Consider the following 26,840-nt stretch of genomic DNA (forward strand, 5'->3'; position numbering starts at 1 on the left):
CCATCTGACCAGACCATCAATATCTTCCTGCAGCCTCCAGTTAACCTCCTCACTATCTACCACACGGCCAATCTTTGTGTTGTCTGCAAGCCTCTTGATCATGCTCCTACATTTACATCCAAATCATTAATATACACCACAAAAAGGGGTAAAAAAAATAAGGGGTCAACCATTTAAGACCGAGATGAGGAAAAATGTTTTCTCTCAGAGGGTCATGAGTTTTTGGAGCTCTCTTCCTGAAAAGGCAGTGGAAGCAGAGTCTTCAACTATTTTTACAGCAAAGGTAGATAGATTCTTGATAAGCAAAGGGGTGAAAGGTTAACAGGGAAAGGCAGGAATGTGGAGTCGTGGTTCCAATCAGATCACCCACGATCTTATTGAATGGCGGAGCAGGCTCGAGGGGCCGAGTGGCCTACTCCTGCTCCTAATTTATATGTTCGTTGATAACCAAAGGTCAGAGATTTAAAGTCACTGGTGAAAGATCCAGAGGGGAGATGAAGAGAATTATTTTCATTCAGAGAGTTGTTGAGTTCTGGAACACTCAATGAAAAGGTGGTGGAAGCTGATTGCATAAATAATTTTAAAAGGGAGTTGGACAGGTACTCGAGGATGAGGAACTTACAGGGTTATAAACAAAAAGTAAGGGTGAGCGACTAAACACAACTGCACTTTCAAAGATCCAGCAGAGGTACGACTGGCCTAATGGCCTCCTTCTGTGCTGTACGTTTCTATGCTCTATGACAAGGTAGACCATTAAGTAACAAAGATGTCCAATATTTGGTCTTTGTAACAATCATAGCATCATGGCATCATAACATAGAAGGAGGCCATTCAACCTGTCATGTTTGTGCTGGCTCTTTGAAGAATTATCGAATTAGTACTCCGCTTCGCTTTCCTCATTGTCCTGAAAATTTCTTCTTTCATGTATTTATCCAATTCTCTTTTGAAAGTTGCTATTGAATCTGCTCCTACCAGCCTTTAAAGCAGCCCATTCCAGATCATGACTATTTGTCTTGTAACAAATGCCTCCCCTGGATTTTTTGCTAATTGTTTCATCTTTATGTTGTTTCTGGTTCCCAGATATGGGAAAGAATCACACTTTAAACTTGGAAAAGGCTGGAGTCAGTCTTGTTTAATTCAGCATCATGCCCTGGCTGTAGAACCTGGTTCAGCTGGTTCTTGTGTTGCATATAATATGACTTCCCAGTGCAGCCGTGAATGTGGCCCCCTACTGGAATACTTACACATAACAACTAGTTCCTAGCTAATTAGTTCCTAGCACTTTACAGATAGTATAACAATATATACATATATAACACTAATTATCTTAAATGTGTGTCCTGTTACTGCCCCTCCTGCCAGGGCAAACAGTTTCTACTCATCTGCTCTATTTAAGCTGCTGTAATGAGAACAATCCCAGCTTCTGTGCCCTCTCCACATTAGTGCAGTCCCTTATCCCTGTTACCATTCTAGTAAATATCATTTGCACCTTCTGCAAGGCCTTTGCATCCTTCCTAAAGTGCAATGCGCAGAATTGAACTCAATACTCCAGCTGAGGCCTACCCAATAATTTATAAAGGTATAGCATAACCTCCTTGCTTTTGTACTCTATACCTCTATTAATAAAGCCAAGGATACCATATGTTTTTTGAACAACCTTATCAACTTGTCCTGCCGCCTTCAAAGATTGGTGGGCATATGTCTCAGCACTCGCAGTCCTTCCACCCCTTTTAAAATTGTACCATTTAGTTTATATTGTCTCTCCTCATTCTTCCCTCCAAAATGCATCACTTCACATGTCTCTGCATTAAGTTTCAGCTGTCAGGTCAGCCCATTCTAACAGAAATCTCACCTTAATCTAACTAACTTCATATCCCTCTTTCAAAACACAAAAAAAAAAACACCACTATCCGAATGTGTTCACCTAATTTTTCCTGGTTACCCTCATCCTTCTGACTTGCTCTGGGTTTGAGATATCAAGATTCCCTTCGGATGCAAGCTGTCTTCCCAATTTCTTCCCAGCAGACTGACTGCCCATTTGCACTTGTGCATTTTCTCCATGTGTTCCAAGAAATTATGAAGGCTGTCCCTCTAACCTCTTCCCCATTCAGTGATTTGCTAATAGAACTGTTAATAAAACCAGCTACATCCCCAACGTGCCCCACCCCATGGGGTGGGTCTCAAGTCACTATCTCCTACTATTTTCACAACAAAGGAGGACCATCCTGACTTCATGGAGGCAGGTCTGATGTTGGGCAATAGTGTATAATGAACGGTATTAACACAGCTGCATGTTATTGAAGTTAATGGAAATTACATTTCAGAGATATATAACATGCAACTGCCTCACAAAGACAAAATTACCCCAGTGAGTCCATGATGAATCAATTGATTCCCATTGTCTCATTTTAAAGTAGACCATGAGCTGCCACATTGCAAAACCTGGCCCACCCAGCTTTAATAAATTTGTTAAAGGACTGGTACATTAACAAACAAACCCTTTGGCCAGGATTTAATGAGGAGGCAATGGCCTTACCCATTGGCTGTAAAGCCAGGGGCGAGTTCGCCTCCATTGTCCCTGGAAGACATGACCGCACTCTACGTGGCTCAGGCAGTTAATTGCCTGCAGTTGTGGCTTCCACCCCTTCTGAGGCAGGATGTCCTGTCTCCAAGAGCTGCTGGCCAATGAGAGGGCCAACAGCTCTTTAGTCCCAGCAGCGCTACTGGGATTGCTAGCACTGCTGGGACTGTAGCATTCCCCAGACCCAGCCAGGATGGAGGTCAGAGAAGAAGGTAAGTGAGATCAGGGCTTTCTGGGGCCAATCAGCCAGGCCCTGGTGAGGCAAGGGGCTGGGGGAAATGTTCCAGTGGGGGTGGCCCATTTCACCCACGACAGCCCACAATGAAGCCGTCAGGTTAAACTGGGTGGCCCTGCCCAGGTGGTGACGTGTCCATTCACGGCTGGTATTTTACCAGCGGTGGTGGAGAGCGGCCCTTAGGTAGCCATTAATTGGCCACTTAAGGGCCTCAATTGGCCCAAGGGCAGGCACGATGCCTGCCAGCTCCCCTGCTACTGGTAAGATACTTGTGGGGAGTGGGTAGGCAACCGGCACAGCATCCACCCCCCTCCCTGATCAATTTTAAGCCCTCTGCCTCGTAGCCCACTCCCAGCTTTAGCAAGGCCTTTGACAAGGTCCCGCATGGTAGGCTGGTCCGGAAGGTTTGAACACATGGGATCCAGGGTGAGCTGGCCAATTGGATACAAAATTGGCTTGGTGATGGGAGGCAGAGGGTGGTAGTGGAGGGTTGTTTTTCAGATTGGAGGCCGGTGACCAGTGGTGTGCCGCAGGGATCGGTGCTGGGCCCTCTGTTGTTTGTCATATATATTAATGACTTGGATGTGAATGTAGGGGGCATGATCAGTAAGTTTGCAGATGACACCAAAATTGGTGGTATAGTGGACAGTGAAGAAAGTTGTCTAAGGTTACAACAGGATATAGATCAACTGGGAAAGTGGACAAGGCAAATGGAATTTAATGCAGACAAGTGTGAAGTGATGCATTTTGGGAAGTTAAACCAGGGCAGGACATATACAGTGAATGGCAGGGCCTTGGGGAGTGTTGTTGAGCAGAGAGGCCTTGGGGTGCAAGTACATAGTTCCCTGAAAGTGGCAACACAGGTAGACAGGGTGCTAAGAAGGCGTATAGCCTGCTTGCCTTCATCGGCCGAGGCACTGAGTACAAGAGTTGGGACGCCATGTTACAGTTGTACATAATGTTGGTTAGGCTGCATTTGGAGTACTGTGTGCAGTTCTGGTGGCCGCACTACAGGAAAGATGTGATTAAGCTAGAGAGGGTGCAGAAAAGATTCACAAGGATGTTGCCTGGTTTGGAGGGCTTGAGTTATAAAGAGAGACTGGATAGGCTGGGTCTGTTTTCCCTGGAGCGAAGGAGGCTGAGAGGGGTCATCATAGAGATATATAAAATTATGAGAGGCATAGATAGGGTAGATAGCCAGAGTCTGTTTCCCATGGTAGGGGTGATTAAAACTAGAGGGCATAGATTTAAGGTGAGAGGGAGGAGGTTTAAAGGGGATCAAAGGGGTAAATTTTTCACGCAAAGAATAGTCGGTATCTGGAATGAGCTGCCTGAGGAGGTGGTCGAGGCATCTGGACAGGTACTTGAATGAGCAAGGCATAGAGGGATATGGAATTAATGCAGGCAGGTGGGATTAGTATAGATAGGCATTATGGTCGGCATGGACGCGGTGGGCCGAAAGGCCTGTTTCTATGCTGTATGACTCTATGACTCTCTGTTTCCTTACAGTTCTTTGTTCAGTTCCAGGCTTGGAGACAGCGGGCTGGATTTTATAAGCTCCGCCTGTATGGAATACACATCACTGAGCTGCCGCGATATTAAATGCAGCAGCTCATTTAAATGGCCAGGGCAGACCACCCCCTGATGATGTAGAGGGGGTGGGCGGTCCACGCCCGCAATGGCGTCAGCAGCCTTTGCGCAGGCATGACACCATTTTTAAGGGGCTTCGAGCCCTTCCATTTAATTTAAATTTTTATGAGAGATGTTGGAAAACAATTTTTAAAACATTTAATTTGCCTCTGCTAGCCAACAGCACCAATATCGCTCGGGACAGGATGGCGGGAGCTCATTTACATTTTAAAAAATATGCAGATTGGCTCCCGTTGCCGAGCAGCGGAGGGGCTGCCACGAGGCCTTGCTGCCGCCGGCAATATTGGGCCAGACCTTCCCAGCATTGAGGACCATGGTGGGTCTCTGCCAGAGGCACTTTCTGCCCCCTCCCCCCCCCCCCCCCCCACTTTACCCCCCATATCCGGTGTTGAGTGGGGTGGGGTGGGGGGCTGCTGTAAGATCCAGCTTCGTGAGTCTAGGAGTCCATAAATATTGAGTTTTAGGTCAGAACACAGATAACAGGAGGTATGAATTCCACAAATGATTTTGTCTTGGTATGTCCACCCAAAGGAGACACTCCACCCATGGCCATTCAATTAGGAACTTTCCAGATTCTTGCGATACCCGAGTCTGGTCTGAAATTGCAAATGTCATCTAATCCTTGGCCACCACCTTATTGCAGCATTTTAATGCCCATTGTGGTTCATTTAAAAAGAAAATTCAGCTCTAGAAGATTCTATGCTGAATACATCCATGTTTACAGTTAGAAATAGGACATGCCTTTATTGGGCATGACAAGCACTTATTATATTCGCAGTTTAACAACTGCTGACACATATTTCACTTACAGCTTTAACTGGGAATGGCTAATATCAGCGTTGAGTTTGAAATAACCACGTTATAACACAATTTCACTTAAATTCCCTGGAAAGAAAGCATCTGGCCAAAAGATAACAACCTAAAACAGCTGCAGTCAGCATTGATCAATGTTTAATTACCAAGCATCTCCTTCAATCAGTTTTAGTGCTGTAGAAATTATGTTTTGTCATATAAATCACCTGTTAATTTTTCCTCAATGAGACACGTGATAAAAGATTGGAACCGATTCAGACCTCTTTGCCTGACGTGATGTTGTGATACCCAAGTGAGGGAACGTTATAGTGTCATAGTTACTGATAGACCTTGGCTCCTGGAGGGGGAGATTGGGAAGAAGGATTCTTCCTGTTCAATTCCTTTAAGCCAACATTCAAATGCATAGGGTGTTACTAGCTAGATCGGCAGCAAGAGGTCTGCTGCTAAGCTATGCGGTTTTAGTTGGTTAAACTTGAGCACACAATTGATGGTCCATAATCCTTGAAATTTACTAACCTACACCTAAGCTCTCTGGATTTGGGTAGGATGTGTGATAAGAGAAGAGAGCATTCATTCCACATTGAACAAGCAAAACATTTTACCAAAGTGGATTTCTCATTAGTTTGGAGACTGTTAAGCTTGGTTGTGGGATTCTGGATGATCAGACACTTGCTGGATCAAAACAATTATTTTCTAAAAATGTTAGTCATTTAAAACTGTGTTTGTGCATTTGCTTGAGCTTTTGAAATTAAATAACCCAAACATTTGAATGGGATTTGAATGGAATAACTGTAGCATAGTTGGATCAGGGGGCAGGGATTTGAGACAGAAATCATTTCCGATAGGTTTCCACCAGTTTGGACGGCCATGAGAAATTCCAGTGGAGGTGGGGCAGCTGCTTTTCTGTCCATTCTCTCCATTGTCATGTGATTGGTGAAGATAGGAGACTGGTTCCCTCAGAAATCTTTCTAGTTCCAACTATAGTAGAGCTTAGTAAGTACATTCCATCTGGCCAATACTGGACCTCACAACAACATATGCAACTGGCAGTCAATTAAAGAGAAGCCATTAGGATAGCAGCAATATGTCAATGGAGCAGCAATCACTTAAAATTGGTAGATGTGGACGCATGGGCCTGTTGCCACCCTCCACCCAAGAGTGGCTAGACACCACTGTACGCTTCTGGATCTGTGGGGTGAGTACCCAGTGGCACTATTAATAGCATAAGTGACCCTCCTAATGTTCAAATGACCCCATACCTGACATTTGGAACAGGGTTAAGGCAGAATCATGCTTTTGAAAATTCCCACCAATATATTTAACAATTGGGTGGCTGTAATTTAGCCTTTTTAAAGTGTATAGGGTTATTGCCTTGGCCCTGCCTCAGAGTCATGAGTGCAAAGAATGTTTACGGCCACATCAAAGCCCATGAACAACTCATCCCCCAATCCATTAAAAACCTACCCCAACAGAGAAGATTGGATTGCTGCTCTCCAGATGGGGACCTGCAGGCGTTGCTGGGCAATTTATTGTTCCAAAGGAATCAGGGGAAGGGAGGCTGAGCTTCTCGGTTTGTATTGGATACAGCTCACAACCCCTGGTGAGCGCCCTGTTTATGGTGGAGCCTTCTGGGTACAGGCCCCATAGGCCCGTGTGCTATTGCATTCCTGACATTCCATTATCACAGTGCTTGGCAAGAGTAACACACCCAAATACTCACCGGTCTACTCTTGGGTGTGGTTGCAGTTGCTATTCTAAGGCCATTTCATGCCCCAGCTAGGTTCCCAGTACAAAATAAAACTGGAAAGGAAATCGAAGCTCAGCTACAAGCTGCACCTATATTATCTCACCACCAGACTCAGCTGCAAATCAGCAACCAGGAGGGCCCAAAGGCCAATGATCTTGTGCACTACATGAAAAAATATTAGACTTATATTTTGGGATCCTCTTTCACCTACAGCTAGGCCCCCTCAGGCCATTCATGGCCAATGCCAGCTTCAAAGGACGCCCTTACATTTGGACATCACATGGCTGCAGGACGGGGAAATTAATGCACGAAAGGTGGCAGGCCCCATCCCCCACCCCTGCTCCAATCCCCCACCCCTGCTCCAATCCCCCACCCCTGCTCCAATCCCCCACCCCTACTCCAATCCCCCACCTTCCACTTCATATGAAAAGCAGCAGTCATATTTAAGTTGTCCCTACCCAAAGGATGCTCCAGAAATCCCAGGGTTATGTGTTAGGGGCAAAGACCCCTGTGTAATATTTCCTTCTCCTGACCATATAACCATTTGCTTGCATGGACTGATTGGGCAAATAGCTATTTCCTTTGTGGTAAAATCTGTATATTTCTATGTATTTTCTGAGGATTAGGCATTTACTCAGAAAAGGTCAAGAAAGTCAGCTCCATTAGATGTTTAAGATGCTGAAAGTCTATACTTAGATCATATTAAAGTCAATGTAAATGAAATAATTCTAGCTTTATTTTGTTTTAGGTGAAAAGTGCCGGAATTTTATTGATCTGGCTCCTGCGTCTGAGAGAAGTGAGTAACAAAACAGAACAGAGAATTCCATCCTAAGTGGCCTAACCTTTTAATTGAAACTAGAAATTAACTGGATTTAAAGGAGATGTTTAATGTTTCGTAGATCTCAAATATTTATATATTTGGCACTACTAGGCATGCAACAAGTAAAGCCTAGAGAACTCAGAACTGAATTGTCAGTGACAAAGATTTAATATCAAGGCCCTGAAATGACCCTGTGAGATACTGGCCCAGATTTTGCTGTGGTAATGATGCAAAACTGTTATCGTTCACCCTCATTACTCCACTGAAACTGGGAGTTTGGACATGTTCAGAATAAATCCACATGTTTCTGTCAGTGTGTACGGTCCTCCAGAGGGTGAGCTTTAGGAGGTTCCCACAGATTGCAATCTCCATTGCTGTTAGTCTCTCTATAAAAACCCTGGAAAAAGTTACGCCTTGTTGAATGAGGTGTAACTGAGTTTATAATGGCATATTAAATTCTTAATTACTGCTAAACACCCTCACTGGCCCTGAAAAAACAATTTTATATTTGTAGAATGTCAAATTTCTCCATTATGATAAAATTCTACATTAAAAAAAAGACATTGTTTTTCTTGTTTTTAAAGTCTGTTTATCTTTACTTTAGCTTCTTAGTACAATTACATATATTTTGCTATCTGAAAATCTAAATTAAAAGTGAAGGTTTTTAAGTGTATTTAACTTCTTGGTTTGCTGTGTGTGAATTCTTCAATGTAATTGGTTACTGACCTGCTTGCTGACATCATTGCTGCTGCGTGCCAAGACATCCCTTGATTTGGCACCAGACTTAAACTTCCACTGGGAAAGGGGAAATTCCTACCAGATCTTTGTGGGCAGTTTTTATCGAGGTCAGCAGTGAGCACCTTTGTTTCACCACTGACTAGAAAATTTGGCTCATTATCATATAAATATTTAACACATTTGACTGAAATTGTTCCCCCTGCTTTTTCAGTGGAGGGATTAACCTTTTCTGTTATGAATTAAGAGGAAAGAGCAATTTTGGTTGAAGAAATTGAATGTTAATACACTGGTATCTCACAATTTAATTCCGGAGCCAAAGAATCTCATTGAAAGGTACAAGAACATTCTGATGATGCAGCATGAATTCAAAGATCATATCACTTTAATATAGAAACTGCAGTCCACGAGGGAAATCACCTTTCTGGTTTTGACATACAGCTTTGGTGTGGTCATTTCAAGAATTTTATGAAATGAAGGCTTGGGGGAAAAAAGTCCAGATTTCCAAAAGTGAATTTTTAAGAAGGCTATCAGGCCAAATGTTCCTGAGCCTTCAAGAATACTCCTGCCTAAACTTTAGCAGAGTCCAGCAGAAGAGCTGTGAAAATGGCTTGATCATGAGAATTCCCAGAGAGCTTTATGGGGCAGAGTCTTTATATACCTGAACATGACCATTGGTGTAAGGGGCTGGGACTAGGGTAGGGACCTTCCTCAAAGGAATCTATCATTAACTCAGCAAAGGTGCATGGAAAATCCGCAGGGATGCATCCCACCATCCATATCAAAATGGACTCACCTGAGACTGTTCAGAGGGTCAAGAAGATGGTGATACTGGGTACATGTACAATTAGGGGTACATCTCGAGTAACATTACTGGAGGGCATTAGAGGTCTGGTCCTGCCCTGGCATTATCTGAAACCTGTCCACAGTGGCTTCTTCTGCAAATGCATCTGGGTTCTGTCCTAATCTGTGGTGTTTCCTGGTGAAGCCTCGTTCCTTAGCCGAGAGGATTCAGTCTTTTACTATTATAAATCATGATGCAAAAGTCAAAATGATGCAAGTTATTCCTATTGTTTCTTAGCGTAGTCAAGTTATTCTTGTACTAAAGTGATCACACAAGTACCGGTGACTGAAGTCATTTCCATCCTAAGTGGGTCTCCACTAGCAATTTAAGATCACAAGGAAAGACACAAACTAGTAGGCAATGGAGATGTCGCCGAAGATGCTGCAGTGAGTAATCTGTTGTGAAACTGTATATAGGCTTCAAATTTCATATGATGCAGATCTGTAGCAATGGGTTGGAGCTGAATCCACTGAAACCCCACCACTCAGATCCTGCCATAATTTGCTGGGTCAGTTCATTTAAATATCCATTAGATAACAAAAATGAAAGTGCATGGAACAGGTGTCTCTTCATCCTGACTGTGGGGATGGTCTTCCTCCTCATCCTGGCTGTGTTGAGGCTGTCCACATGACAATTCAAAGCTATCTGAAAACATGAAAGCAGTGGGGAAGGTTGGGGAGAGGGAAGGGTTTGTGGGGAGGAAAGCAGCAATTCTATGGTTACACCATCTGCAGTTTCCACTTCATGCCACATCTCAAGATGAGAGTGAGGAGTGAGTTGAGCAGGATATAAGGCAGTCATTTACCATCATTCCGGATGGCCATTGCGGCACCAGAAGCCACGTGGTCCATGGCTGCTAGTCCACTAATTCGGAGAACCATCTTCTCGAGGAGGCTGAGGGTATGAAGGCGTGCAGGCCCTCCATCAGTTCTTTGGCTCTTCCTTCCATTGCTGATGACCTTTCTCAGCAAGTCAGAGGGCAAAATTTCAGTGATTGTGTGATGTGCCTGCCACAGTTGAATAGCTGGAGAGCTGAGTGTGAATTTGGCAGTATTGGAAGGTATGTGATGATGAGGTGGAGTATGTGGACGTGAGTCCTGAGAGCCAGGGAGTGTTACTGGGTGAGTATTGGGGGTATGATGCACTGAGCAGTGTGTGAGGTTGCTGGAGCGGTGTTTGTAAGATGTCACGTGAAGTTACATTCACTCACTTTAATCACACACGAGATCATTGAAGTTTTTCCGGCACTGTTGCCATGTCCTAGGAGCCAGTCTCTGGGTAGTCATGTCTCTGGCTAGCTGCCCCCACTGCCTTCCCAGGACCATCCTTGAGAGCTTCCTGCTGTCTTGCAGAAAGGATGCTTGTACTCCACATTTCTCACCATTGCTTCCAATGCAGAGTCACTGAATCTGGGAGCCCTCTCAGTTACCTTCTGAGCCATTTCCTTGCACCTGTAGTTCAAAATTATAGTAATCAGCAATTAGGACCAAAAGTGTGTGCGAATTCCGAACTTACAAACAGGTGTGTCCGAGGATGTAAATGCGTTGGAAGGTTTACTAGATTTTTACCTGGAATGGGCGGGTTGTCTTATGAGGAAAGATTGGACAGGCTAGGCTTGTATCTGCTGGAATTTAGAAGAGTAAGAGGCGACTTGATTGAAACATATAAGATCCTGAGGGGTCTTGACAGGGTGAATGTGGAAAGGATATTTCCCCTTGTGGGAGAATCTAGAACTAGGGGTCACTGTTTAAAAATAAGGGATCACCCATTTAAGACAGAGATGAGAGAATTGTTTTCTCTGAGTGTAATGAGTCTTCGGAATTCTCTTCCTCAAAAGGCGGTGGAAGCAGAGTCTTTGAATATTTTTATAGCAGAGGTAGATAGATTCTTGATAAGGGGGTGGAAGGTTATCAGGGGTAGGTGGTAATGTGGAGTAATCAGTTCAGCCATGAACTTATTGAATAGCAGGGCAGGCTCGAGGGGTTGAGTGGCCTATTCTTGCTCCTAATTCATATGTTCATATGTTCATAGTATAGCACCCATCTATGCCTATTTGAACCCTTTAGCCAAAATCAGCTCCAGATAGTAATTTATCCAAGTTTGCAGACTGACAATGTTGAAAATGTTGGTCCCTTTAATTAACCAGGAATTACATCAGAGTTAATAGAAAGCAGGTGATGCTCATTGCAGCTTGTATTTAAGGGCTGGGTTTTTCCCCCATCAGGGGTGTTATTCCTGGATAGGGAGTGAGTTCAGAAGAGAAAATTGGAAATTGGTATTTGTACGGAAGTGTGGTTTGAGAATAAAACACTTGTGGATCACAAGTGCTTCTTGAATTTGTGAATGGACATCTGCAAATTGAACGCAGAAAACACTAGTTTGGGTGGCACGGCAAGTAGCTCAGATGGTACAAAGGGTCATAGAAAGATTAAGTGAGTGGTCATCCACTTTAAATCCAGGAAAGACAAAACAAAATTTTTTTTGTAACAAACTGGAGGAGCAAAGAGACTTCTGTATCCATGTGCACAAATCACTGAAAGTTAGTTAACAGGCACAAAAAACAATCAAAAAGACTCATGGAATGTTGACCTTTATCACAAGGGTATGGAATCCAATGGGAAGAAGTTATTCTTCATTTGTATAGAGACTTGGTCAAACACCATCTGAATTACTACATTCAAGCTGGGTACCACATCTCAGGAAAAATATATTAGCCTTGGGAGGGGGTGCAATGCAGATTCTGCAGAATAATACTGGGGGTTCAAGAGTTAAATTATGAGGGCAGGTTGCACAAACTGGGCTAGTTTTCTCTGAAGTAAGAAGATTGAGGGCTAATCTAATTGAGGTATTCAAATTAATAAAAAGATAAAGGTAATGAATTTCCTCTGGTGCGGGAATCCAGAACATGACGGTGCAATGAAATCAGGAAGCACCTCTTCACAAAAAGGATCGTTAAAATCTGGAACTAGCTCCTGAAAGGCTGTGGGTGCTAGGACAATTGCAACTTTCAAAACTAGGATCGACAGATTTTTTTCGAGGTAACATTAAGGGATATTATTCAAAGGCCCATAAATGGGGTTGAGGTACAGATCAGTTATGGCCTATTGAATAGTGAAACAGGCCTGAGGTGCTGAATGGCCTTCTCCTGTTCCTAGTTCCTCATAATTTTCTAGTGCAAATTACATATCAAACAAGAGTAATATGCAGCCTTTAAAAAGTCAAGTCTGGCTGAAGACAGCAGAAACAGGCTAGGGGAACAGTAGGGAAGTAGAAAAATGCTCGGCTCAGTGAGCTGACTGCCAAGTAGCTGCACCTAATGGCCCATTTTTAATGGAGCACCACGAAATAGACATAAAAGCTGTTTGATAAAGTATCACATAATAGACTTGTTAGCAAAATTGAAGCCCATGAGATTAAAGGACACTGGCAGAGACGGAAATGGTGTGAGACAGAAAGCAGAGAGTAGTGGTGAACAGTTGTTTTTCAGACAGGAGGGAAGTGTGTGGTGGTGTAATAAAAACAAGAAATGCTGGAAATACTCAGCAGGTCTGGCAGCATCTGTGGAGAGAGAAGCAGAGTTAATGTTTCAGGTCTGTGACCTTTCATCAGAACCTGTGACCTTCTCTTGCCACAGATGCTGCCAGACGTGCTGAGTATTTCCAGCACTTATTGTTTTTATTCCAGATTTCCAGCATCTGCGGTATTTTGCTTTTATTTTAGTGTGTGGTGGTGGCCTGGAATGGGTATTAGGACCACGTTTTTTTTGGATATATGTTAATGCCCTGGACCTGGGTAAAAAGGGCATACTTTCAAAGTTTGCAATGATACAAAACTCAGAAATGTTATAAATAGTAAGGAGGATAGAAGACTTCAAGAGTACATGGATGGAATGGGGAAATGGATAGACACATGGGAGATGAAGTTTAATACAGAGAAGTGTGAAGTGATCCATTTTCGTAGGCAGAACGAGGAAAGACAAAATAAATGAAATGTTAGAGTTTTAAAGGTGCTGCAGGAACATAAGAACTAGGAGCTGGAGTAGGCCCCTCGAGCCTCTTCCAACACTCATTAAGATCATGGCTGCTCTGAGCGTGGTCTCAACTCCACTTTCCTGCCTGTCTCCCCCACCCCCATCCCTTGACACCTTTATCAATCAAAAATCTGTCTGACTCAGCTTTGGATGTATTCTATGACCCAGCCTCCACTGCTCTCTGGGGAACAGAGTTCCAAAGATTAATGACCCTATGTCAGAAGAAATTCCTCCTCATCTCAGTCTTAAATGGGGGATCCTTTAATTTGAAACTGTGCCCTCTAGTTCTAGATTCCCCCATGAGGGAACCTTTCCTCAATAAGACAACCCCTTCATCCCAGGAATAAGCCTAGTGAACCTTCTCTGAACTGCTTCCAATGCAAGTATATCCCTCCTAAAGTCAGGAGACCAAAACTGCATGCAGTTCTCTGGGTGTGGTCTCACTAATGCCCTGTACAGTTATAGCAAAACTTTCCTACATTTATACTCCATCTCCCTTGCAATAAAGGCCCACATTCAATTTGCCTTCTTAATTACTTGCTGTACCTGTGTGCTAACTTTTTGTGATTCATGCACAAGGACACCCAGATCCCTCTGCACCACAGCATTCTGTAGTCTCTCTCCATGCAAATGGTCGGCATCCTTCCATCTACGAAAAATGATGGACACGCCGCAAACATTCCATTTAGATGTGGTGTCTACCCTTGGTGCACCTTTGTTGATGGCTGTGAAGGCCAGTCCTTGAGAGGCAGGTTCTGCCACAAGTGCTGCATATGAAGCTGCCAAGTGGCATTGTGAGTTGTTGTTTTTGACCTTGGCTCCTGTTACCAAGCTGCTGTAGCAACTGGTTGTCATGGTAGTTCACACCAGTCCACAGGATATAGAAACATAGATACATAGAAAATAGGAGCAGGAGTAGGCCATTCGGCCCTTCGAGCCCGCTCCGCCATTCATTATGATCATGGCTGATCATCCAACTCAGTAACCTGTTCCCACTTTCCCTCCATTTCCCTTGATCCCTATCGCCCTAAGAGCTATAACTAACTCCTTGAAAACATACAATGTTTTGGCCTCAACTGCTTTCTGTGTAGCGAATACACAGCCTCTCGGTGAAGAAATTTTTCCTCATCTCAGTCCTGAAAGGTTTACCCCGTATCCTTGGACTATGACCCCTGGTTCTGGACTCCTCCACCATCGGGAACATCCTTCCTGCATCTACCCTGTCAAGTCCTGTTAGAATTTTATAGGTTTCTATGAGATCCCCCCCTCACTCTTCTGAACTCCAGTGAATATAGTCCTAACTGACTCAATCTCTCCTCATACGTCAATCCTGCCAACCCAGGAATCAGTCTGGTAAACCTTCGCTGCACTCCCTCTATAGCAAGAACATCCTTCCTCAGATAAGGAGACCAAAACTGCACACAATATTCCAGGTGTGGCTTCACCAAGGCCCTGTATAATTGCAGCAAGACATCCCTGCTCCTGTACTTGAATCCTCTTGCTATGAAGGCCAACATACCATTTGCCTTTTTTAACGCCTGTTGTACCTGCATGCTTACCTTCAGCGACTGGTGTACGAGAACACCCAGGTCTCGTTGCATATTCCCCTCTCTCAGTTTATAGCTGTTCAGATAATAATCTGCCTTCCTGTTTTTGCTACCAAAGTGGATAACCTCACATTTATCCACATTATACTGCATCTGCCATGCATTTGCCCACTCACTCAACTTGTCCAAATCACCCTGAAGCCTCTCTGCACCCTCCTCACAACTCACCCTCCCACCCAGTTTTGTGTCATCTTCAAATTCGGAGATGTTACATTTAGTTCCTTCATCTAAATCATTAATATATATTGTGAATAGCTGGGGTCCTAGCACAGATCCCTGCGGTACCCACTAGTCACTGCCTGCCATTCAGAAAAAGACCCATTTATTCCTACTCTTTGTTTCCTGTCTGCCAACCAATTTTCTATCCATCTCAATACACAACCCCCGATCCCATGCGCTTTAATTTTACATGCTAATCTCTGATGTGGGACTTTGTCGCAAGCCTTCTGAAAGTCCAAATAAACCATATCCACTGGCCCCCTCATCAACTCTACTAGTTACATCCTCAAATAATTCTAGTAGATTTGTCAAGAATGATTTCCTTATGGAAACCATTGTCACCATTCCCCACGTTTGCCAGCTAGTGACGCTCAGGTGCGATAGTCGACATTTAGGGCCTTCATGTCACGTTTGCAAGCATCCATGAACCAGAACTTTGGGCGCCCACTGGTCATCTGGCCCCGGCTACCTCACCATACGGAAGGTCCTTGGTTATGCGACTGTCTTCCATCCTCTGAATGTGTCTAATCCACCGAAGCCCCTTCTGTGTGATTAATGGCAAAGCTCTGCCTTTGAGAGGACTGTCACATTTGTGATTTTGTCCTGCCAGATTATACCCATAATGCACTGCAGACAGTGAAGATGGAAACTATTGAGCTTCTCTTCCTAGTAGCTGTAGGTTGCACAAGTTTCATAGCCATACAGCAAGAAACATCCATGTAAATAATAATCTGCTTTTGGTAGTACAGAACCTGAGTATAGCTGTACAGAACTTGTTGAAGCTTTTCGTCTTGCACCCTTCAGGACATTCGCAAGAATACCAATGTAAGGGAAAGCAACAAATTTGTACTGTGTGAGAAGAGAATGTTGATTGGTTGGCAAGTGGACTCTGATTGGTAGAGGAGTTGCCATGGAAAATGCATCAGTTTATGTTGACTGACAGTTAACTGCCAAGCTTTATTTGAAATTTAAACCAGGCAGCTTGGCTCTGATTGGTCATGGCATTGCCCTGAGGAATGAACCTGCAAATGGCTGTCACTTATTTTGTTTAGCTGAAACAGACGCAATGTGTGTATATGTTCTTTCTGTCTGCAAAGAACAGGGCCCTGTGTATTAATATATGTAGCTTCCAGTATGCGCAAATGCGCCACACTGTGAACCCGACTGATAATCTTAAATTGGTTGTCAGCATAATTCTTAACACACTGATGATTATTTAGCAAATGCCATCCAATCACGGAATCACACCTAATGTTGGACACTGTGTTTTGAGTTTTGAAAGCATGGACTATTTTGGTATGGCCTGCAAACAGCGGAAGGGACATGTTGTTTGATACAATCCGCCAGTCTTTAGGACGTACAGCCTCTATACCTAGCATCACACTGTCATTGAAATTCATATACCGCATTACTCATTTGTGTGATAATCTTTTTGGCCTGACAGCAGCATCCTGTTAGTGGCGAAAACAACATGTGTTGCTATTGTATAGTGCCAGCATGAAACAGCTTGCTTGAGCAACAGGTGATTATCAAATTACATGATACTTTTTTGAGGCTGTAATGAGCAGAATAGATAAGGGGCAACCAGTGGATGTGGTGTATTTGGATTTTCAGAAGGCTTTCGATAAGGTCCCACACAGATTAGTAAGCAAAATTAGAGCACATGGGATTGGGTAATATACTAGCATGCTTTGAGAATTGTTTACGAACATATGAATTAGGAGCAGGAGTAGGCCACTCGGCCCTTAGAGCCTGCTCCACTATTCAATAAGATCATGGCTGATCTGATTGTAACCTCGACCACACATTCCTGCCTGCCCCCAATAACCTTTCACCCCCTTGCTTATCAAGAATCTATCTACCTTTGCCTTAAAAAATATTTAAAGACTGTGCTACAACTGCCTTTTGAGGGAGAGAGTTCCAAAGATTCGCGCCCCTCTGAGAGAAAAATAAATTCCCCTCATCTCTGTCTTAAATGGATGAGCCATTTATTTTTAAATAGTGACGCCCTAGTTATAGATTTTCCCACAAAGGGAAACATCCTTTCCACATCCACCTTGACAAGACCGCTTAGGATCTTGTATGTTTCAATCAGGTCGCCTCTTATTCTTCTAAACTCCACTGGATACAAGCCTGTCCAACCTTTCCTCATAAGACAACTCCCCCATTCCAGGTATTAGTCTAGTAAACCTTTTCTTAACTGCTTCCAACACATTTATATCCTTCCTTAAATAAGGAGACCAATACTGTACACAGTACTCCAGATGTGGTCTCACCAATGCCCTATATAGCTGAAGCATAATCTCCTTACATTTGTATTCAATTCCCCTCATGATAAACGATAACATTCTGATAGCTTTCATAATTACTTGCTGAACCTGCATACTTACCTTTTGTGATTTATGCACTAGGACACCCAGACCCCTCTGCATCTCAGAGCTCTGCAATCTCTCAACATTTAGAGATTATTCTTCCTGCCAAAATAGACAATTTCACATTTTCCCACATCATACTCGATTTGCCAGATCTTTGCCCTCTCACTTAACCTATCTATATTCCTCTTCATAACTTACTTTCCCACTTATCTTTGTGTCATCAGCAACTTTAATGCCTTTTGGAAATCTAAGTACAGTACATCTACAAGTTCCCCTTTGTCCACAGCATGTTACTTCTTCAAAGAACTCCAATACATACAGGCCGAATGGCCTGTTCCTGTGCTGTACTGTATTGGTTAAACATGATTTCGCTTTCACAAAACCATGTTGACACTGCCTGATTACCTTGAATTGTTCTAAGTGACCTGCTATAATGTCTTTATAATAGCTTCTAACATTTTCCCTAAGACAGATGTTAAGCTAACTGTCCTGTAGTTTCCTGCTTTCTGTCTCCCTCCCTTTTTGAATGAAGGAAGTGCATTTGCTATTTTCCAATCTAATAGAACCTTCCTCGAATCTAGGGAATTTTGGAAAATTAAAACCAACGCATCAACTGTCTCACGAGCCATTTCTTTTAAGACCAAAGGATGAAGTCCATCAGGACCCGGGGACTTGTCAGCCTGCAGCGGATAGAAAACAGACAGCAGGAATAAACAGGTCATTCTCAAGATGGCAGGCTGTCACTAGTGGGGTACCACAAGGATCAGTGTTTGGGCCCCAGCTATTCACAATCTATATAAATGATTTGGATGTGGGGACCAAATATAATATTTCCATGATTGCTGATGACACAAAACTAGGTGGGAATGTGAGTTGTTAGGAGGATGCAAAGAGGCTTCAAGGGGATTTAGGCAGGCTAAGTGAGTGGGCAAGAACATGGCAGATGGAATTTAATGTGGAAAAATGTGACGTTATCTACTTTGGTAGGAAAAACAGAAATGCAGAGTATTTCTTAAACAGTGTGAGATTAAGAAGTGTTGATGTTCAAAGTAACCTGGGTGTCCTTGTTCATAAGTCACTGAAAGCTAACATGCAGGTGCAGCAAGCAATTAGGAAGATAAATGGTATGTTGGCCTTTATTGCAAAATAATTTGAGTACAGGAGTGAAGAATTCTTGCTGCAATTGCATTGCGCCTTAGTGAGACCGCACCTGGATTATTGTGCACAGTTTTGGTCTCCTTACCTAAGGAAGGATATTATTGCCATCGAGGGAGTGCAACAAAGGTTCACCAGACTGATTCCTAGGATGGTGGGATTGTGCTATGAGGAGAGTTTGAGGAGTCTGGGCCTGTATTCTCTCGAGTTTAAAAGAATGAGAGATGATCTCATTGAAGCATACAAAATTCTTACAGGGCTTGACAGGGTTGATGAAGGAAGGATGTTTCTTTCCCCTGGCTAGAGGGTCTAGAACCAGGGGTCACATTTAGGGCACAGATGAGGAGGACTTTCTTCACTCGGAGGGTGGTGAATATTTGGAATTTGCTACCCCAGAGGACTATGGAGGCTCAGTCATTGCATATATTCAAGATAAAAATCGATAGATTTCTAGATATTAAAGATATCAAGGGATATAGGGATAGTGTGGGAAAATGGCATTAATGTAGAAGATCAGCCACAATCTGGTTGAATGGCAGAGCAGGCTCGAGGGGCCAATGGCCTACTCCTGCTCTTATTTCCTATGTTCCTATCAGCAAATTTGGCTACATTATACTCAGTCCTTTCATCTAAATCATTAATATTGATTGTAAATAGTTGAGGACCCAGCACTGATTCCTGTGGCACTCCACTAGTTACAGTTTGCCAACCTGAAAATGTCTCATTTATCCCGACTCTCTACTACCTGTTGGTTAGCCAATCTTCTATCCATGCTAGTATATTATCCCTAACACCATAATCTTTTATTGTATTTAGAAACCTTATTGAATGTCTTTTGGAAATCCAAAAGCACTACATCTACTAGTTCCCCTTTATCCGCCCTGCTTGTTACATCCTCAAAGAACTCGTCAATTTGTCAAATACGGTTTCCCTTTCATAAAACCATTTTGACTTTGCCTGATCATACTATGATTTTCTAAGTGCATTGTTAAGACTTCCTTAATAATCGATTCCAGCACTTTCCCAATGACTGATGTTAGGCTAACTGGCCTGTAATTTCTTGCTTTCTTGCTCCCTTCTGTCTTGAATAATGGTGTTACATTTTCTGACTTTCAACTGCTATGACCATTCCAGATTCCAGGGAATTTTGGAAAAACATAGCCAGTGCATGTACTATCTCTGCAGCTATCTCTTTTAGAACCCTAGGATGTAGGCCATCAGGTCCTGGGGATTTGTCAGATTTTAGTCCCTGAAGTTTGTCCAATACATTTTCTCCACTGAAATTAATTACCTAATTTCCTCACTTTTTAGCCCCTCTATTTCTGGTATCCAACTTTTGCCTTCTATTGTGAAGACGGACACAAAATATTTGTTCAGTCGCTCTGCCATTTCCTCATTCGCCATAATAATTTCTCCTGTCTCTGCTTCTAAGGACCACCATTTACTCTAGCTACTCTCTTTTTATATACTCGTAAAAGCTCTTACAATATGTTTTTATAATCACAGAATCACAGAATAATACAGTGCAGAAGCGGCCCTTCGGCCCATCGAGTCTGCACCGATGCTTTAAAGACACCTGACCTGTCTACCTAATCCCATTTGCCAGCACTTGGCCCGTAGCCTTGAATGTTATGACGTGCCAAGTGCTCATCCAGGTACTTTTTAAAAGATATGAGGCAACCCGCCTCTACCACCCTCCCAGGCAGTGCATTCTAGACCGTCACCATCCTCAGGGTAAAAAGGTTCTTCCTCAAATCCCCCTTAAACCTCCTGCCCCTCACCTTAAACTTGTGTCCCCTCGTAACTGACACTTCAACTAAGGGGAACAGCTGCTCCCTATCCACCCTGTCCATCCCCCTCTTAATCTTTATTTATTTATTTTATTTATTTAGAGATACAGCACTGAAACAGGCCCTTCGGCCCACCGAGTCTGTGCCAACCAACAACCATCCATTTATACTAACCCTACAGTAATGCCATATTCCCTACCACCTACCTACACTAGGGGCAATTTACAACGGCCAATTTACCTATCACCTGCAAGTCTTTGGCTGTGGGAGGAAACCGGAGCACCCAGTGAAAACCCACACAGTCACAGGGAGAATTGCAAACTCCGCACAGGCAGTACCCAGAATCGAACCTGGGTCCCAAGAGCTGTGAGGCTGCGGTGCTAACCACTGCGCCACTGTGCCACCCTGAACACCTCGATCAGGTCACCCCTCAGTCTTCTCTGCTCCAGCGAAAACAACCCAAGCCTATCCAACCTCTCTTCATAGCTTAAGTGTTCCATCCCAGGCACCATCCTGGTGAATTGCCTCTGCACCCCCTCCAGTGCAATCACATCCTTCCTATAATGTGGAGACCAGAATTGCACACAGTATCCAACTGTGGCTTTACCAAAGTTCGATACAATTCCAACATGACCTCCCTGCTTTTGTAATCTATGCCTCGATTGATAAAGGCAAGTGTCCCATATGCCTTTTTCACCACCCTCGGGATCTATGGACAAACACGCCAAGGTCCCTTTGTTCCTCAGAACTTCTCAGTGTCAGGCCATTCATTGAATACGTCCATGTCACATTACTCCTTCCACCTCACACTTTTCAGCATTAAATTCCATCTGCCACTTTTCTGCCCATTTGACCATCCCGTCTATATCTTCCTGTAACCCACGACACTCAACCTCACTGTTAACCACTCGGCCAATCTTTGTGTCATCCGCGAACTTACTGATCATACCCCCCCACATTGTCATCTATGTCGTTTATATAAATGACAAACAATAGGGGACCCAGCACAGATCCCTCTGGTACGCCACTGGACACTGGCTTCCAGTCACTAAAACAGCCGTCTGATATCACTCTCTGTCTCCTACAGCTAAGCCAATTTTGAATCCACCTTATCAAGTTACCCTGTATCCCATGTGCATTTGTTTTCTTGATAAGTCTCCCATGTGGGACTTTGTCAAAGGCTTTGCTGAAATCCATGTAAACTACATCACTTCCTCCGGGTGCTCCGGTTTCCTCCCACATGCCAAAGACCTGCAGGGTGATAGGTTAATTGGCCATTATAAATTGTCCCTAGTATAGGTAGGTGGTAGGGAAATATCGGGACAGGTGGGGATGTGGTAGGAATACAGAATTAGGGTAGGATTAGTATAAATGGGAGGTTGATGGTCGGCACAGACTCGGTGGGCCGAAGGGCCTGTTTCAGTGCTGTATCCCTAAACAAAACTGCACTACCCTCATCTACACACCTGGTCACATGCACAAAAAATTCAATCAAATTTGTTCGGCATGACCTCCCTCTGACAAAGCCATGCTGACTGTTCCTAATCAAATTTTGCCTCTCCAAGTGGATTCTCTCCTTCAGAATTTTCTCCAATAGTTTCCCTACCACTGACGTGAGACTCACTGGTCTGTAGTTCCCTGGCTTATCTCTACAACCTTTCTTAAATAGTGGGACCACATGAGCTGTTCTCCAGTCCTCTGGCACCTACCCCATGGCCAGAGAGGAATTAAAAACTAGGGTCAGAGCCCCTGCAATCTCCACCCTCGCCTCCCACAGCATCCTGGGACACAAATCGTCCGGACCTGGAGATTTGTTTACTTTTAAGCCTGCCAAAACCTCCAATACCTTGTCACTCCCTATGACAATTTGCTCAAGAACCTCACAGTCTCTCTCTCTGAGTTCCATATCTACATCCTCATTCTCTTGGGTGAAGACAGATGTGAATTATTCATTCAACACCCTACCAATGTCCTCTGGCTCCACCCACAGATTTCCCTCTTGATCCCTAATGGGTCGTACTCTGTCCCTGGTTATCCTCTTCCCATTGATATACTTATAGAATAACTTGGGATTTTCCCTACTTTTACCAGCCAGAGCTTTATCATGTCCCCTCTTTGCTCTCCTAATTGCTTTCTTAAGCTCCATCCTACACTTCCTGTACTCCACTAATGCTTCTGTTGATTTGCTCTCCTTATATTTGCTAAAAGCCTCTCCTTTCCTTCTCATCGTACCCTGAATGTTTCTGGTCATCCATGGTTCTCTGGGCTTGTTGCTCCTACACGTTACCCTAGAGGAAACATGTCGGGCCTGTACCCTCCCCATTTCCTTTTTGAATGCCCCCCACTGCTCTTCTGTAGATTTCCCGACAAATAACTCTTTCCAGTCTACCTTGGCCAGATCCTGCCATATTTCACTAAAATTCGCTCTCCTCCAAGCCAAAACCTATTTTTGCAACTTGTCTATTTCTTTCTCTAGAACAAACTTAAATTGTACCATCTTGTGATTGCTATCCCCAAAATGCTCCCCCACCAACGCATCAACCACCTGTCCGGCTTCATTCCCCAGAATTAGGTGAAGCACTGCACCCTCCCTAGTTGGATCCTCTACATATTGAGCTAAAAAGTTTTCCTGTATACATTTTAAGAACTCCACTCCATCTAAGCCCTTAACATGATGACTATCCCAATTAATGTTGGGAAAGTTGAAATCACCTAATATAATTACCCTATTATTATTTTTACACACCTCTGCGCATTGCGCACATATTTGCCCCTCAATTTCCCGCTGGCTATCTGGGGGTCTATAATAAACACCTAGCAACGTGGCTGTCCCTTTTTTATTCCTAAACTCTACCCATAAAGCTTCATTTGATGCCCCCTTCAAGATATCATCTCTCCTTACTGCAGTAACTGACTCCTTAACTAATATTGCGATGCCCCCTCCTCTTTCACCCCCTCCTCTGTCTCGCCTGAAGATTCTATATCCCGGGATATTGAGCTGCCAATCCTGCCCCTCCCTCAACCATGTCTCCTTGATGGCTGCTATATCACAATTCCACGTGTCAATCCTTGCCCTTAACTCATCTGTTTTACCTGTAATACTCCTAGCATTAAAGTATGGGCCATCCATCCTGGTCTTACTCCCTTGAACCTTACTTTTGCTGTATTCCCTCTGACTTGTTTGCTTTCCTGTGTTTAGCTGTGTCCCTATTCTGCTAGGAGTCTGCTTCCCCTCCCCCTGCCAAATTAGTTTAAACTCCTCCCAACAGCACTAGCAAACCCACCAGCAAGGATGTTAGTCCCCCTCTGGTTCAGATGTAGACCATCCCGCTTGTACAGGTCCCACCTTCCCGAGAAACAGTCCCTGTGCTCCAGGAGTCTAAAACCCTCCCTCCTGCACCAACTCTTAAGCCACGCATTCATCTGTGCTCTTCTCCTATTTCTATACTCGCTAGCACGTGGCACTGGGAGTAATCCAGAGATTACAACTTGAGAGGTCCTGCTTTTTAGTCTACTGCCTAACTCCCTGAATTCTTGATGCAAGACCTCATCCCTCTTTCTACCTATGTCATTGGTACCAACATGTACCATGAGCTCTGCCTTATCACCCTCCCCATTCAGGATGCCCTGCAGCCGTTCAGTGACATCCCGGACCCTGGCACCAGGGAGGCAACACACCATCCTGGAGTCACGTTGACGGCCACAGTAGCGCCTATCTGTTCCCCTGACTATAGAATCCCCTATTACTATTGCTCTTCCTCTCTTTCCCCCTTCCTGTGCAGACAGGCTGCTTGTGGTCCCAAAAGCTTGGCTCTGTCCGCACTCCCTGGAGGAACCAGCCTCATCAGCCTCCAAAATGGAATACCGATTTGCAAGTGGGACCCCAAGAGACTCCTGAACTACCTGCCTGATTCTCTTGGACTGCCTGGAGGTCACCCATTCCCTTCCTTCCTCAAGTCTCTTCAACAGCGGTGTGACCACCTCTCTATACGTGCTATCCACGATGCTCTCAGACTCGTGGATGCTCCACTGTGTTTCCAGCCGCCGTTCCAGCTCTGAAACCCGAAATTCCTGGCTAGTTTAGTCTCAAATTCTATTTTTTCCCTTTTTATCAACTTTTTGCTGGCCTAACAGACTAGTTACTGTGAGGGGGCCTATAAGCTAATCCCACCAGCGACTTCCTTCTTTCGTTATACAGAGATTTGAGTGTTTACTTTTTTCTTTCATGGGATGTGAGTGTCACTGGCAAGGCCAGCATTTATTGCCCATCCCTAATTGCCCTTTAGAAGGTGATGGTGAGCTGCCTTCTTGGACTGCTGCAGTCTATCTGGTGTGGGTACACCCACAGTGCTGTAAGGGAGGGATTTCCAGTATTTTGATCCAGTGACAATGAAGGAACGGTATTATAGTTACAAGTTAGTGACTTGGAGGGGAACTTGTAGGTAGTAGTGTTCCCATGTGTCTACTATCCTTGTCCTTCTAGGTGCAAGAGGCCGCGGGTTTGGAAGGTGCTGTCGAAGGAGGCTTGATGAGATGCTGCAGTGCATCTTATGGATGGTACACACTGTTGCCACTGTGCGTCGGTGGTGGAGAGAGTGAATGTTGAAGATGGTGGATGGGGTGCCAATCAAGCGGGCTGCTTTGTCCTGGATGGTGTAGAGCTTCCTGAGTGTTGTTGGAGCTGCACTCATCCAGGCAAGTAGACAGTATTCCATCACATTCCTGACTTGTGTCTTGTAGATGTTTTGGGGAGACAGGAGGTGGGTTACTCGCTGCCGAATTCCCAGTCTTTGACATGCTCTTGTAGCCACAGTATTTATGTGGCTGCTCCAGTTCAGTTTCTGGTCAATGGTAGTCCCCAGGATGTTGTTAGTGGGGGATTCAGTGATGGTAATGCAGTTGAATGTCAGAGGGAGATGGTTAGATTCTCTCTTATTGGAGATCGTCATTGCCTGACACGTGTGTGGCAGGAATGTTACTTGCTACTTATCAGCCCAAGCCTGAATGTTGTCTTGGTCCTGCCGCATATGGACGCAGACTGCTTCAGTATCTGAGGAGTGGCGAGTGGTTCTGAACATTGTGCAATCATCAGCGAACATCCCACCTATGACCTTATGATGGAGGGAAGGTCATTGATGAAGCAGCTGAAGAGGCTGGGCCTAGGACACTACCCTGAGGAACTCCTGCAGTGATGTCCTGGGGCTTAGATGATTGACCTCCAACAACCACAACCATCTTCCTTTGTGCCAGGTATGACTCCAACCAGTGGAAACTGAGCATTGTTGAGCAGGTTATTGCTGAATAACTGCTTCTTGATGGCACTGTCGTCAACCCCTTCCATCACTTTGCTGATGATTGAGAGTAGACTGCTGGGGCAGTACTTGGCTGGGTTGGATTTGTTCTGCTTTTTGTGTACAGGACATTGCTGGGCAATTTTTCACTTTGCCAGGTTGATGCCAGTGTTGTACTGTACTGAAACAGGTTGGCTTGGGGCACGGTTAGTTCTGCCACTCAAGTCTTCAGTCCTATAGCCAGAATGTTGTCAGGACCCACAGCCTTTGCAGTATTTAGTGCATTCAGCCATTTCTTCCTATCACGTGGAGTGACTCAAATTGACTGAAGTCTGTCATCTGTAATGCTCAGGAGGAGGTCATAATGGATTATCCGCTCGCCGCTTCTGTGTGAAGATGGTTGCAAATGCTTCAGCCTTTTCTTTTGCACTGATATGCTGGGCTCCCCCATCATTGAGGATGGGGATATTTGTGGAGCCTCTTCATCCTGTTAGTTGTTTAATTGTCCACCACCATTCATGATTGGATGTGGCAGGATTGGAGATCTTAGATCTGATCCGTTGGTTATGGAATCACTTAGCTCTGTCTATCACATGCTGCTTACGCAGTTTGGTATGCAAGTAGTCCTGAGTTGTAGCTTCACCAGGTTGACACCTCATTTTGAGGTATGCCTGGTGCTGCTCCTGGTATGCCTTTCTATGCTCTTCACTGAAACAGGATTGATCTCCTGGCTTGATAGTAATAGTAGAGTGGGGGATATGCTGGGCCATGAAGTTGCAGATTGTAGTTGAATACAATTCTGCTGCTGTTGATAGTCTACAGCACCTCATGAATACCTAGTTTTGAGCTGCCAGATTTGTTTTGAATCTATTTCATTTAGTATGCCATGCAATATAGTGGAGGGTGTTCTTAGTGTGAAGATGGGACTTTGTTTTCACAAGGATTTTG

General features: G+C 44.2%; 1 protein-coding gene across 1 annotated transcript in view; it reads left to right on the forward strand.

Moving 5' to 3' along the window:
• gsg1l (gsg1-like) overlaps positions 1-26,840 on the forward strand; it is a 413,877-nt gene that overhangs the window by 174,857 nt on the left and 212,180 nt on the right. The window contains exon 2 of the mRNA XM_068055680.1: positions 7,775-7,822. Coding sequence (XP_067911781.1) covers positions 7,775-7,822 — 48 coding nt within the window. The remainder of the gene's footprint in view (positions 1-7,774; positions 7,823-26,840) is intronic.

Source organism: Heterodontus francisci, chromosome 24 (assembly GCF_036365525.1).
Source record: "Heterodontus francisci isolate sHetFra1 chromosome 24, sHetFra1.hap1, whole genome shotgun sequence".
Classification (NCBI taxonomy): Eukaryota; Metazoa; Chordata; class Chondrichthyes; order Heterodontiformes; family Heterodontidae; genus Heterodontus; species Heterodontus francisci.